General features: G+C 42.2%; 1 protein-coding gene across 4 annotated transcripts in view; it reads left to right on the top strand.

The window, feature by feature from the left end:
• Positions 1 to 807: 807 nt before the first annotated feature.
• The window catches only part of DENND5A (DENN domain containing 5A), a 62018-nt gene continuing 46882 nt past the window's right edge, over positions 808 to 15943 (top strand). For all 4 annotated transcript variants that reach the window (XM_060275752.2, XM_060275748.2, XM_088667262.1 and 1 more), the window contains exons 1-2: positions 808 to 1280; positions 15467 to 15538. In XM_060275752.2, coding sequence (XP_060131735.2) covers positions 1139 to 1280; positions 15467 to 15538 — 214 coding nt within the window. In that variant the 5' untranslated portion in view covers positions 808 to 1138. The remainder of the gene's footprint in view (positions 1281 to 15466; positions 15539 to 15943) is intronic.

Below are 15943 nucleotides of genomic sequence, written 5' to 3'. Positions count from 1 at the left end.
TGCTTCTGTTTAATTCTTTGCATAAAACTGCTACTTCTTGGAGGCAGGGAGGGGGAAATGTTGTCCACATTATCTGCCACACTAGGTGGTATTTGCCCTCCACCTGCATGCTTTGACCCCAAGCGACAAGCCTAGCTGATCTACTGCCCACAGCTGCTCCCTGGATCTGGTCTTCTTCCTATTACTATTGGCAGATTTATGGTCTGTCGAGGCCCCATGTACAACTCTTTTTTGGGGGGGGCAGTTTCCTAACACTACCTAAATGTAACTATGTTAAAATTAGAGTAACAATCATGTTTCAAATTAGATAATAATCATGTTTCTGTCTTTGCGTTGTGCTCGCTCTGTGAAAAAACAATTTGGGAACAATGCCTGCTGTGAGCCGAGGAGGAGGAGGAGGACAGTGATAATAAGAATCCAAAACCTTTGTAACAATCAATAAAAATCTGATAATAACTATAACCTCCTTTCTGCCATGCGGCCAAACAACATGGGCACAAATCCAGGAGAAGGTGCTAATACTGATGATCCTTCTGCACTGGTCTCCCTTCCTCTCCTTCCAGATGTGTGGTACAAAGGAAGCAGGGTTTAACAGTGAAGGAGCGATGAGGGCAGCAACGCAAAAGGGGAGCGAGAAGCAGAGAGGCGGAAATGTCCGTTGAGAGAAAAGACTGGGCTCTAACTCCGGGGTGCTGAGGAAAGAACCAACAGCGGGCGAGGAAACGGGCTTTATCCTCTCGCGCCGCTCCTCCCAGAGTCTTCTCAAGAAACCACACTGCAAGGAGCATCACGTCATCCTTTCTGCTCACTGCGCCTGCGCAGCATTGCGGTCCTCGCTTCTATTCCTCCTTCTCTCCCGCCTCCCCCCCTGGAAACATCTGGGAAGAGAGGAGCTGAGGGGGGGGGGAGAGCGCCCTGTTATGTGTGTTCCCTCGCCCGAGTGTCAGGCCTTGCTACCCACAATGCCATGCGGCCCTGGCCGCTCCGTCATGGAGGCAGCAGCAGGGGCCCCTGAAACAGCCGCGTCCGCCGCAACTGGGCGGCCAGGAGCCTCGGCGATAGCGCCCCGAAACGCTCCCTCTTGCTGCTTCTGGGCGGCTTGATCCGTCCCGCCTCGCTGGGGGGGGGGGCGTCCAGCATGAGCGGCGACGGAGGTAGCAGCGGTGGTGGTGGTGGTGGCGGCAGCGGCTCATCTTCGTCTGCTCCTGGCCGCTTCGCCGACTATTTCGTGATCTGCGGGCTGGACACCGATACTGGTCTGGAGCCGGACGAGCTCTCGGGTGAGTCAGACGGCCGCTCCGCCAGCCTTCCTCCGAGAGCCCGAGGGCTGCTCTACCGCCCGGCGTCGACGTGCTCTGCCCTGAAGGGAGGGAGGCGGCGGAGGGGAGAGTGAATTAGCCCAGTCGGGGCATCACCATCATTTTATTTAGGCCGGAAGGGGGACGCTTTTGACAGCGGCTTCACTTCAGCCCCTGCCTGACGCGGGTGAGGGGCGACCCAGTTTGGGGTGAGGGGTTGGCGTCGGTCCCTTTAGAGAAGCGGCTTCTGCTGAGGCAGGAGGCAAGAGGGACTGGATGTCGTCTCCCCTCCTTGCCAGCTCAGGAGGAGCTGCTGTGCCTGGGCTACTTGGCAGCAGCGGCGGGTGGAAGCAGCCACTGCTTTGTTTTGGCAGCAACAGGACCCTCATTCTCTCCCCTCCTCCTCCTCTTCCTCCTCCCTCCTCCCCTTCTCTCTGCTCCCAGAGCACTTGGCCTTCATAATAAGGAGATGTTGCATCTTGCTGTCGCTGTGGGATGCAAAAGCAGTTTTAAGGGTCATGTGGCAGCGGTTGCCACAGCAGTGGCATTAATTTTGCTGCGGGGAGGTGAAATCTAGTGCACTTTATTTTTGTGTGTGTTTACACTGTTGTTCCTTTAACCTCTTCCTGAAATACTGCCCTGACTTTAGATTAACATCCTTCTGTCCACTTATTCCTGACAGTGGAAACTGGTACTGTATTTTTTTTTAATCCTGCAAAATAAATAATCATTTAAAAGATGTGGTAGGACGCAAAGGGCTGCTCATGGAGATGGAAGAGGAGGAAAAAGAAGACACTCGGCCACAAGATGAAACCATTGGTAGCAGCAATTTAGGAACCTTATTTGCAAGTCTAGAACTCTTGCCTTTCATAGTCTTTTGGCACGACTTAATAATTTCCCCATTCAAAACCTATATAACTGGTAATTGTTGTTTAGTCATTTAGTTGTGTCTGACTCTTCGTGACCCCATGGACCAGAGCACACCAGGCACCCCTGTCTTCCACTGCCTCCTGCAGTTGGATCAAACTCATGTTGGTAGCTTTGAGAACGCTGTCCAACCGTCTCGTCCTCTGTCGTCCCCTTCTCCTTGTGCCCTCAATCTTTCCCAGAATCAGGGTCTTTTCCAGGGAGTCTTCTCTTCTCATGAGGTGGCCAAAGTATTGGAGCCTCAGCTTCACGATCTGTCCTTCCAGGGAGCACTCAGGGCTGATTTCCTTCAGAATGGATAGGTTTGATCTTCTTGCAGTCCATGGGACTCTTGAGAGTCCCATAACTGGTCTTCATGCATATAAGAGACGTTGGTGGCTCTGTGGTCTAAATCACTGAGCCTCTTGGGTTTGCTGATCAGAAGGTTGGCGGTTCGAATCCGTGTGACGGGGTGAGCTCCTGTTGCTCTGTCCCAGCTTCTGCCAATGTAGCAGTTTGAAAGCACGCCAGTGTAAGTAGATAAATAGGTACTATTGCAGCATGATGGTAAACAGCATTTAAGTGTGCTTTGGCTTCCATCATGGTGTCTCATTGCGCCAGAAGTGGTTTTGTCATGCTGGCCACATGACTCAGAAAGCTGCCTGTGGACAAACACTGGCTCCCTTGGCCTGAAGCTAGATGGGTGCCGCACCCCATAGTTGCCTTTGACTGGACTTAACCATCCGGGGTCCTTTACCTTTACATACATATAAGTAATTATGTGGCTCTAGTCCAAGAATGTTTATGCCACAATAACAGTGTAACCCACTCTATGCATGCTTTTGTGCAGCAAAAGGTAGTATGCATAGAATTGCAGCCATTAATTTTTAAGGAACCCCAAGATTATTCATTCAATACATAGAATGATTATCTGCTGGTTGTATCTTGCGTTGGTTTTTGCCTGTGCCCATGTCTATGCATTTCTTAATCTTGTAAAAATAATTAGATTACCTTTTATGTGCTGTTGCTTACTCTTACCAGATCAGTTCTAGATTCAGGTAGGTAGCCGTGTTGGTCTGATGCAGTCGTATTTAAAGTCCAGTAACATTTTAGAGGCCAACTAAGTTTGTCCTTGGTATCAGCTTTTGTGTGCATGCACACTTCCTCAGATACACTGAAACAGAAGTCACCAGACCCTTAGCACTTTACTGTATATAAGGGTCTGGTGACTTCTGTGTCAGTGTATCTGAAGAAGTGTGCATGCACACGAAAGCTTATACCAATAACAAACTTAGTTGGTCTCCAAGGTGCTACTGGACATTTTATATATATATATATATATATTTTACCAGATCAGTGTTAACTTTTTCTGTTTTGGCACTGGTAGTAGATTGGTACATATAAACTGCTGTACAGAGCTTAGCATCTACAGTACTTTAATAAGGTACATGTAATTCCTTGGAGGATTAAATTTACTGCATAATTTGGTCTGTAAAACAAATGGTTGAAAATGAAGAATATTTGCATGATTGGGAGTTCTGTTTATGTTTACTGCCTTGTTGTTTTTCCATATTGCCTCATAGATTTTGAGGCATAGATTTCATATAAAATGGTGATGAAGTATTTTGTACTAAGCTTTCCATACAGTGTGCTACTTAGTGTGAACAAAGCTATGGAAATACTAATCTCTGGATCTGGAATAAAGTCTGGTGTGATCTTGTGTTAAGTGATATATAACATTCCAGTCTAGTATGCAGACTTATATGTCAGGAGAGTCCATGTATCCCCATATCCAATTTTTCCTTGTTATCCTGATCTGTTTCCCCAAAACGCCCCCATGCAATTGCTTTGGAAGCAGGTCCACCCAGAGGGTTATGGAATCTGAAGCAGGCGTGATGCTTGGGGCCCTGCTGCTACCCTTTAAAAGGGCTTATGAAGCTGTGTGCAACACTGGCTGGAGCACATTTGAGAATTATTAATTCAGCTGCTCCTTACCTTGGAAACAGGCAGACTTTCTGCACTTGTTCCTGTGGCATGTACAGCTGGGCATTGACTTTGAGACACGTTAGTAAGGCAAAATGACCCTAATAGTTGACAAGTGAAAAATTTATTATATTTACACTACAAAGTTAAGACTCAAAAGACAAAATGAGAAGTACAAAGTCAGGGATAATTTCTGCCTTTAGAAGCATGCAAGGGGAATGGAAACCTCTTGGAGGAAACGAATGAATAGAGACCCCGCTGTGTAAAAATGAGTCAGGGTGGAATAAAGCATTGTTATTTATTAGATGACAAGAATTAAGCCAGATGACAAAAGTGATGTAGTCTGGTGAAGCCACTATATTTTAAGAAGAAAATTTCTAAGAGTAAGTTTAGGGTGAACTTCAAGTCCAAATAAATTAGGTGAGGTGGTTTCCATCTTGTTTTGTGCTTTTTGCAAACTATAATTGTGTTGTGTGTTGTGTATTAAAGCAGTTTCAACAGTTTTCATACCTTAGTCCTTAGATTTAAAATTGACACAGCTCCTACTGCAATTCCTCTGAGATCTGCAGTTTGAATTTTGCAGACTTTTAATTTTTTGGTGTTTCCTGAAATATATGTTTACTGGAGTAAAAAGGGATATTGTATGTAGGCTTTCCTTTGCTGAATGCATTTTTAGCTATAAAGGCATCTTTGTTCTACTGAAACAATTTGTCTAATAAGTGGCAATTGTTCAAATAAAGCACTGATACTACAATGCAGAGAGGCGGAGGGAAGGAAATTCCTAAATCCAGGCAGGATTCCTAAATAAAAGCTATTCTTAAAAACACTAACAGTAATTTGCTGCAAGCTGCAGTTTTTTCCAGGGTTAAGGTTGCCTTGAACACAATATCTCTGGTTTCATAGGATGGCATTCAACTACTTTTACTCAGAGTAGTTCCATTAATTTAGTGAATATGACTAAATTAAGTCCATTAATTTTAATGGATCTGTTCTGAGTAAAAAAAAAAGAACACTACTCATAGTAACTAAAATTCACTATGGGAAACTGATGGTTGTTGCTTGAACACTTAGCAAGGTTACAGACAAATTTATTCTCATAAATAAATGTGTTGCCTTCTAGGGTTTATTCAATAATATAACTTACAAATGGTAGTTGTATATTATAACAGTTTTAGTATATGTGATTTTATTATTATAAACTTTAAAGTGATATCAGTTACAGTAAACCAATGGTGGGTAACTTGTGAGCTTTGGCCCAATTTCAGACAACCTCTGTAAGTGATCAGTTGAGACCTTCTGCAAGAGTGAACTGTCATTCATGGGAGGAGAATTTGTAATAAGGCAGAACATTGAGAACTTTTCTGGGGAGAGAGCATCCAAACCAAAATATTGCCCTTGCTGTACCCACTTGTGAGGAGCTAAATGGGTGGTGATGGGAGAGAAGGGGCTTGTGTCCTACCTCCCACTGTGCCAACTAACTTGCAGCTATTTGGTGGCCTCTTTCTTGCTGCCTTGGGCTGTAGGGGAAGAGGTCAGGTTTAGGTATGGACAAAGGCAGGCAGAGTACATCAATACCAGTGGGTGTGAGACAGAAAGAAGGGTGGAGGAGGCAGTAACTGCTCACTCACCTGCTCCTGTTGGCACAGATTGGCCTCTTGTCACTCCACCCTGAGCAATGTTCGAAACTCCCATTGTTCTAGGTGCATTTTGCAACAGGGAATTTCATTAGCACACACAGTTTTTTAGCTCTGGGCGCAGTACTGTGCCTAAGATTTCAGATCAAAACTGCCGAGTGGAAGGAAAGGAGGACCTTTACTGCCTCCCTACTTCCAGTTACTGTCTGAAGACTGGAGAAGAGACCCTCTTAAGAATATTAGGGGGGTGGGCAGGGGAAGGACTAGACCATGTGAAAAATGAATGCAGTTCATTAATTTTCAGCTTTGTATTCTTATTATTAAAAAATTGCACCTAGACATTCTGTTGTTGCTAGGTTTAAGGTACCATTTAGCTCCTAGCTTTCATATCTCAGTTTCTAACACTAACCTGAAGTGAAGCAGAGACACCATGAATATCTTTTCAAGTGAAAATTTATCAGGTGGCCTCTTTCCTCTCCATGCTGCCCACTGAGTGAACCAGCACGTCAGAGGCACCATAGATGCCTTTGCTGGGTAGATCATTTGTTTTCTCTCCACCCTTCCTGAGTGAAATGGCACAGCCACAGAAACTATGTGGGCCTTTCCCCACCTCCACTTGTCAATGATGTGGTGTCCTATTGGCCTTTACTCCATGTCTGGGAATGGACTCTACTCTTTAAGCAAATCCTTTTTGTTATTTTTCTTGTTCTGTGCTTGAGCTGTCTCTACAATTAAAATTCCAGGCTCCTGCCTGGGTAACTCCCTCTCACACACCTTCAGTTTCATATAAACTTAGGAACAGCCTGCTGGATCATGGCAATGTTCCCAGGGCCGTGTCGAGCAGGTTGGGCGCCCTGGCGCTGAGGCACGGAGATCGCTCCGGCGCCCCCGCCCTCGCAGCATGCAGCATGGTTTCTGCGCGGCTTTGCCGCGCAGCGCCCCCCCGCCAGCCCAGCACCCTGGCACCCCGCACCACCGTGAGTGCACCTAGAGCTGGGCCTGAATGTTCCATCCATTCTAGCATCCAGTTCTCACCATGGCCAGCCAAATACTCATGAGAAACTATAACAGGACCTCAGTGCAGCAACATTCTATCACTTGTCAATCTCAGCAACTGATATTTGGAGGCTAATTGCCTCTGACACAACTTTATGTCTCCTACTCCAGTGTCTTCCCATTGCTGTATACTGTAATAGCTTTGTCAACGTCTTTATCAACAATAGTATGTCAACTTCTTATATACACTTATTTCTGATATAGTCTTAATGGACTGTGTGATTTACTTCTAAGCAAACATGTATAGCATTGTACTGTTGATTTCCACAGCATTTTAATTATTTAATTTATTGTTTCCCCCCTCCTTTTATTTGTTATTATTATTTATATTATATTTTAAAGTTTTCTTGTTCTATAAGCCTGAACGTTTTTTGGCAAGGGAAGCTAGAAATAATAAAATAAAATTGGATTGTGATAATAATAATAATAATAATAATAATAATAATAATAATAATAATAATAATAATGCTGCACTGGATTATGGAGAAAGCTAGAGAGTTCCAGAAAAACGTCTACTTCTGCTTCATTGACTATGCAAAAGCCTTTGACTGTGTCGACCACAGCAAACTATGGCAAGTTCTTAAAGAAATGGGAGTGCTTGATCACCTCATCTGTGTCCTGAGAAATCTCTATGTGGGACAAGAAGCTACAGTTAGAACTGGATATGGAACAACTGATTGGTTCAAAATTGGGAAAGGAGTACGACAAGGTTGTATATTGTCTCCCTGCTTATTTAACTTATATGCAGAATTCATCATGCGAAAGGCTGGACTAGATGAATCCCAAGCCGGAATTAAGATTGCCGGAAGAAATATCAACAACCTTAGATATGCAGATGACACAACCTTGATGGCAGAAAGTGAGGAGGAATTAAAGAACCTTTTAATGAGGGTGAAAGAGGAGAGCGCAAAATATGGTCTGAAGCTCAACATCAAAAAAACCAAGATCATGGCCTCTGGTCCCATCACTTCCTGGCAAATAGAGTGAGAGATTTTACTTTCTTGGGCTCCTTGATCACTGCAGATGGTGACAGCAGTCACGAAATTAAAAGACATCTGCTTCTTGGGAGAAAAGCAATGACAAACCTAGACAGCATCTTAAAAAGCAGAAACATCACCTTGCCAACAAAGGTCCATATAGTTAAAGCTATGGTTTTCCCAGTAGTGATGTATGGAAGTGAGAGCTGGTCCATAAAGAAGGCTGATCACCGAAGAATGGATGCTTTTGAATTATGGTGCTGGAGGAGACTCTTGAGAGTCCCATGGACTGCAAGAAGATCAAACCTATCCATTCTGAAGGAAATCAGCCCTGAGTGCTCACTGGAAGGGCAGATCCTGAAGCTGAGACTCCAATACTTTGGCCACCTCATGAGAAGAGAAGACTCCCTGGAAAAGACCCTGATGTTGGGAAAGATGGAGGGCACAAGGAGAAGGGGACGACAGAGGACGAGATGGTTGGACAGTGTTCTCGAAGCTACCAACATGAGTCTGACCAAACTGCGGGAGGCAGTGGAAGACAGGAGTGCCTGGCGTGCTCTGGTCCATGGGGTCACGAAGAGTCGGACATGACTAAACGACTAAACAACAACAACAACAATAATATGTCTGACTGGATTGTCCCAGCTACTCTGGGCGGCTTCCAACAAATTAATAATAATAATAATAATAATAATAATAATAATAATTTATATGGCCCCATCTGACTGGGTTGTCCCAGCTACTCTGGGCGGCTTCCAACAAATTAAAAACATTAAGCACAGTAAAACATTAAAAACATTAAACATTTAAAACATTAAAAAGTCAGAACGTTGGGTAGAGAAAAGTCTGAGCTCCCTTCTTTTTCCCTACCCCTGATGGCCTCCAAAAGGACTATTTGTTTTCAAAAGCATCTGTTGGGTTTTCAGTAGATACTTGCATGTAATGATGAACAAAGATGCTTCAACATGGATGTTTTATATCTATATCCAAACTTGACTGTGCGGCTGCACCTCACCAACGTCTCCACACAAAACCTTCCAGGATTGCCAGTGTGAATATTGGGGCGGGAGAAGCATAGCTGCAGACTTCAGTGAGCTAACTCCTGTTTTCTGTGGTGTATGTGAGTAGACCATTAATGGGAGCAGTTATTTCCAAAGGCCAGTTAGCTGCAGTACATCTGCACTAAATTAAACGGATCCTAGTTCATTCCCAAATTATGTAAATTGCACATAGAGTTCTTAGTGACTAAACTTATTCATTGACTGGTATTAAAATTGATGGAGAAGCCATTATGTAATGTGAAATGGCTTTTATTTCATAAATTCTGCAGCAACATGGCAAGAATTTGAGGTTGAGGTTTGCAATGCATAGCTGCCAAGTTTTCCCTTTTCTCACGAGGAAGCCTATTCAGCATAAGGGAATTTCCCTTTAAAAAGGGATAACTTGGCAGCTATGTTGCAATGGCACTTGTGAAATCCTCTGTACATGTTGCTGCCCTATATCACCCAGTTTTCTTTCTCCCCCCGAAGAAGCTTATGCTGTTTGCCATGTTGCAGAATACCAAAGAGCTCTTTTGTTTCTTTGGGAGCTGAGCAGACGTGCTGTGGTAGCTGATATTGCAGTGAAGAATGGAGTAGCTGATGCAAGTAAGAGCAGCTGTGAAGCTTCTTTGGAGTCTGCAGGCTGATATGATAGGCTGCTTTATGGCTGATGTTGTGATACCATGTTTTTGTATTTGGCTATATATTTACAACCCTGAGTAGGAGAACATGATTTATAAAACCTGAGTAAACAAGTCACTCCTTTGTTTATCTAAGCAGCCTTTAAAAGTCTGTCTCTTAGCTTTACAATGTGTGTCTGCAAAACCCAAAATTGACAGCAGTAATTGACTCCGCTCAATTCAATATTGAGACAAATATTTAGATCTTGGTAAACTTCAGAAATGTCTCAATGTGTTTAAATATTATGTTATCTAATTCCACAAATGAACAATTAACTTTTAAAACTTCAGCTGTATGCATAATATTAAACTTTACCTGGTTACATATTGTGTTATTAGCTAAATAGTAACTCATTTTGTATTTAAATATTGTGAATCGCCCTGTAATCTTCAGCTTAAGGGTGGGTATACAAATTTCATAACAAACAAACAAATATTTCCCCAGACCACTCATCAGATTTGAAAGTCTATGAAAATGTTCTAGTTATAGGTAGGTAGCCGTGTTGGTCTGCCGTAGTCGAAACAAAATAAAAAAACCCCTTCCAGTAGCACCTTAGAGACCAACTAAGCATAAAGAAGTAGAGCAGGGCTTCCTGTTATTTCTCTCTTGGCTGCCTGCCTAAAACAGGAAAAGTTGTAACTTGCTAATATCAAGGTCACTAACAAATTAGTTTGTCTTGTTAATTGGTATCATATCATTCAGTAATGGGGTTAAGAAGTAATTGGTCACTCTTGAAGCTTGTTGTGTGTGGGAGAGAAGAATGTTTTTGATAGGCAGAAATTGCATAAATATTGCTGATCAGGTTGCCAGTATTTATAATGTGTGTTGGGAAACCCAAGCTTGGCTTTTTAGTTCAATGTTGCTAACAGTTTGATTTTGAAAACAAGACTTATTCAGCTAGTATACTGAAAGACTAACTTGGATCAATATTTGTCTGCTTTATAGATAGCTTAATACAGAAACAATTAGATGACAGAAGGTTGGATGATATATTTCTTTTTATTGCTATTTTACGTAGATTAAATTTATTGGGAGTCAGTGGATGGATAAAGATCATGGTTATTTAAGGTCATTGTTGTTTGAGCTAGCAACTTTTATTGCATCTTCATGTGTTTATAACTGAATTCTCCTAAATGTGTGCTGTTAGTGCATTAGTGAGCAAAAGGGGAAATTGATACATTTCCTCTCAAATAGTCCTTCAGGCATTGTTCTAACTAGCTGGACTTGAGCCTTTGTCTGCAATCCCAAATCTAACACAAGTTAGATGGAAGAGTAAGTTTACCATGGCCAAACATATGTTTTGGCTCTCTGAACGCTTCTGTCACCTTTATTATCTGACCTTTTTATTTTATTTATTTGAAGTAGATTGCTATTATGGTGTAAGTTTAAAATTGGATATTAAACAATGTACTAATAAAACTCAATTCTCCGGGTGTGTGTAGTTAATACAGTAGTATCTATATGCAAGAGGGAGGTATTGACAGGCTTAGGGGAGCCCTAAGGTTTGCAGACCTACAAAAAAGATAGGTGAGTGTGATTTCCATGGGTTCCTTACAAGGTAAATAATTTGGCTGGTCTGCTGAGTCCAAACTTCCCTTAATTGTCCTTGCAGCACCTGCTGCCACCAGATGCTTACCATGGGATGTCAGCTACATGCTGCTGTTCTTGATTGTGAATATCACACAATATTGATCCCCACCCTCCTGCACAATGATACTGTTATTGTCTAGTAAAAACAGGGTTACCAGGAAAAATATACAAAGTGGCCACCACACACACACACACACACACACACACACATGTTCTTTCTCTGGCATTTCACATATACATAGCCACACATACACCTTTCTCACAGACCACATATCCATGCATAAATCTCCCTCACTTTCTGCTCAGGTGTATCTCTCTCTATGACACCCATAGATACAGAGTTTTATCCAATACATTATGTGCACAGTTCCAGTTGCACAATGTGACATGAATTTCCTCCCCTTCTGCTAAAGGTAAAGGTAAAGGGACCCCTGACTATTAGGTCCAGTCGTGACCGACTCTGGGGTTGCATGCTCATCTCGCATTATTGGCCGAGGGAGCCGGCGTATAGCTTCCAGGTCATGTGGCCAGCATGACAAAGCCGCTTCTGGCAAACCAGAGCAGCACATGGAAACGCCGTTTACCTTCCCACTGTAGCGGTTCCTATTTATCTACTTGCATTTTGACGTGCTTTTGAACTGCTAGGTTGGCAGGAGCTGGGACCAAGCAACGGGAGCTCACCCCGTCACAGGGATTCGAACCGCCGACCTTCTGATCAGCAAGCCCTAGACTCTGTGGTTTAACCACAGCGCCACACATCCCGAAAATCTGCAGAGGGTCTTACAGTGCTCTGGAGATAATTTTGAGGCTGCAAAGGGGGCTGAAGGAGATTTGAGAGGAAGTTCCATTGCACACATTGTCCATTGTGATAGTGGAGCTGCAGTGCTGGATGCAACCTGTAGAGCCCCTTTATTGGGTGAAGCAAGTGCCCACTACTAGCACTTATGGCTGGCAGGCAACAAACAAGCAAACAAGATTCCTGTTACTTCTCCCCTCCTTAAAAAAAGAATAATTCAAAACCAAGTTAGCTCAATGCAATAGGGCAGGCTCTTCTAGGAACTGCTCTGCATTATTCTGTTATTCTTCCCACCCCCAATAGCTGGCACTGGATTGGTAATGTTGGATCAATCCATCAACTTCTGATGGATGATTTAGAAGGATTGGGTGTGGCAACACTTTCGCTGCGCATGTGTGCCAGTATCATACTCAGCAGTGTTACATCTCAAAACAGCTCCTTCCTTGGAAGTGTCTTTGGGGTTGGAAGTACACACAGTAGGCAATAAACACTCATGGACGCCATAAAGATTCAGTAAAGTGTAGAAGTTTACTTGATAGGCATAAAAGCATATTGATATACAGTACAGTGGTACCTCATGTTGCGAACAGGATCCGTTCCAGCTGCCCGTTCACAACATGAAAAGGCCGCAACATGAAGCACTGCATCTGCACATGCGCGTGATGCAATGCAGGACTTCTGTGCATGCGCAAAGCGCGATTTAGCACTACTGCGCATGCACACAGGTGATGGGCACGCCGAACCCAGAAGTAACCTGTTCTGGGACCAGCGTGTCCGTAACCTGAAAAGACGCAACATGAAGTGGACGTATCCTGAGGTATGACTGTATACAGACATTCACCACTGCCATGGTCACGGCATGCTTAGAGTCCAACAAGAGTCCAAGACTCTCTCTCTGTTTCTCTCACCACAAGACACAAGCAAGAGACTCACAACAAGATACACAGAACTATTGTTGTCAGTACTTCTTGTAACACTGTGCATGGCTAAAGAACAGTTCCCACAGAAAATGACCTTGCATAGACAAAACAATCTCAGCCTTCTGCTGTTTCTTGAAACTTTTTCTCTGTTCTTCTGTGTTTCTGGAACAAATTATTCTCTCTCACACAGAGAGAATATCCAACAGGTAAGCCCAGCATTATTCCTATACTGTATGTGAGCTACCTGGTGTGCCTAGTTGAGGCTGCAGGATGGAATGTAACGTATTTCATCCTTCTTTCAGGAATTTTTGTGGTGTGCAGGGGGTTACACATTTAATCTCTAAACCTTTTACTTTTCCAAACATTTTATAAAGTAGACCTCTCTGTGCGTGTTCTGTATTGTCATGAATCTCAAGTCCAATGTTGACAACATTTTTTGTAGAATGAGTGTGCCCTAAAGAGTAAACACTAAAGTATAATCTGGAATCATTTTCCATTGATGAGTAGAACACAGTGAAATCAGCTTCTTTTGCCATTTAATTACTGTACTATGTATTTGAGAATAAATGAAGTATTGAAATGGCTCCCCCCATCTCATTTTGCAGGTGGTGATGAAAGCTTTGCGTTTATTTGAATCATGTTAATTCATGTAATTTTGGCTTATTGTTATAGCAGCTGTCACCCTCTACATGCTCATTTTCCTATTCATTTGATGAAGGTTTATTTTTGGAGTAAAAAAAAACCCCTTCTTTATTTAGAAAGCATTTATATCTGTATGAAGTATAGTGAGAGAAGTACTACCATTAAAAGCTATTAGGCCATTGCTCATAGTCCTCAGGTTTATTAAATACTCTGTAGTAAACTACTTGATTAAGATTCTCAAATGGCATTTGTGGCTGCTATTAGTTTTGAATTTGAAATCTTCATTGCACAGCAGTATACCTTTTTGATTACCAGATGCTGGAAGCAACCAAGGATTGCTCAAAACAATATAGAAGTTTTGAGCATGGGTGAGGAATCCTTTCCAGACCAAGGGCTGTGTTTTCTTCTGGACAACCTTCTGAGGGCCATGCCAGTGTTGGGCAAGGTCAGATGAAAAAGTGGATGAGGCAGCAAATGTAAAGTGTACCTTTGTACAATAGGCTAGTTTCTACACTCTCACATCACTCTCTGTCTTTCATCCAAGGAAGCAAGAGGCTTTCAATTCAGGGAAGCATTCTAGCCAGGTAAAAGTACTTGGAGTGTAAAGCAGAGTGAGGGGGATTGCATTGGCGAGAGACGATGTCACCTTGGTAGAGTTCAGAGGCCCGGAGGGGCGTGGAAGTAGAGAATGTGAGCTTTAATAGGCTTGTGGTATGATGTAGCATAGCAATTTTGACCATTTTGTTTGACCTTTAGCACAGTAAAATTCTTGGTGTTCAGAGCATTAGTAGTATACATGCAAGTTATTCATCTTTTGACTTACATTATTTTTGCATGGAATGGCCACTTTTAAAAGGAGCCTCCTCTTGAATTCTATAATTATTTAATGAATTTAATGAAAGTTGTCCATTTGTCACCTGAATACAAAGCATAGTTACACCAAAATAATTAACATAGCAATACTGTATGTTCTTTGAGGTTCTTTTTTTTGGCAGGGTATTCATATGTCTCCAGTAGAAAGAAGCATAGTTTACTCAATATTAAACTACATTTGCCTAAGGCAGCAATCCTATACATTCTCATGCGGGGGTGGGGTGGGAAGTCCCATTGAACTCAATGGGGCTTTTTCTGAGTACCAGTGCGTAGGACTGTGTTGTGGAATCACTGGTAGTCTCTCATTCCTTTAGGTTTTTGGGCAGACACTTTAGCCATTTGGCCTAGGAATAAATCTTATCAACATTCCTGTTGCTTTAAATATCTTTATTTGTTGTTGTTAGTGTTGCCTTATTGCTTAGAAGCTCACATGGCTATTCACCATGCTTCTATTTCACGTCTATTGTTCATTATACATTACATTCTTATGGTCACTTTGAGCCTAGCCTAGCAAGGCCAGTGTAGCCATGATAATAGCTCCACTGCAGTTTCTAATGCTAAAACTGCATATTTATCTGCTTGAGTGCACATCCATGTGAATTAGCCAGGATCCTGATTTGAGAAGAGTGCCTTATCTGTAGAATGGGGAAAGCTCTACCAAGAAGATGATCCCACAAGAAGCTGCCACATGTCTTTTCTTGTTTGAAATTATACTTTGAGCACAAAACCATCACAGTTCATCCAAAAACAGTACAGGTATATCCATATCAACTAACCAATTCCAATTCCTGTTTCTCTTAAAGGAACTATTCGAACCTGTTCCTTTTACTAAATATGAATGTTTCTTTAGGTGACTGACCTTGATGTTTCTCATTTGCTGCTCAGAGGTCTGTTGCTATCCAGTTTGAAAAGGGATTTTTAATGTAACACTTCTTTGATATCCTGAATGCATTTGGAAAATATGGAGATAGACCTGTTGAGTGAAATTATTTTTGAAGGAGATTTATAGTTCTAATAAGAGTTAACACTTACTCAATCATAATACAGTGTTCTTTTTATTTGTTATATAGCATTATGCCAGTATATACAGGCCTCTAAAGCCCAAGATGGTGGTAGCCGTTTCATTTCAAGTTCAGCAGAAGGTAAAACAAAAACACAGGGGGAAATGATCAAAACTTTGATTCATATGGATATTTCTCTTCTAGTATTTCTGTCCCTTGACCATTTTGTGCCTTCTAGCTTTCCCTTCTCAGCTGATTTCTCTAACAGATTATGGATTCTAGGTATAAATACATAACAAAGCTATTAACATTGATCTTGTATGTACTAAATTTTGCTTAACTTTAGCATCTGTTACCTATGTGTGCGTTTCCTGGATTACTTTTAAAATGGGGTTTGGTTTTGGTAAACAAATAAACATGCTCATGATAAACTTTTGAAATAAATGAAGCAAATAAAATAGTTTGGGCTGTACCTATTTAAGAAAAGGCACACATAGCTAATTGTATGTAAGATGCTACCAATATTATAACCTCATTTTGCTTACT

Source organism: Zootoca vivipara, chromosome 1, assembly GCF_965207765.1.
Source record: "Zootoca vivipara chromosome 1, rZooViv2.hap1.1, whole genome shotgun sequence".
NCBI lineage: Eukaryota > Metazoa > Chordata > Lepidosauria > Squamata > Lacertidae > Zootoca > Zootoca vivipara.
Note: the sequence above shows the minus strand (reverse complement) of the source record. Positions and strands in the feature narration are given on the sequence as shown.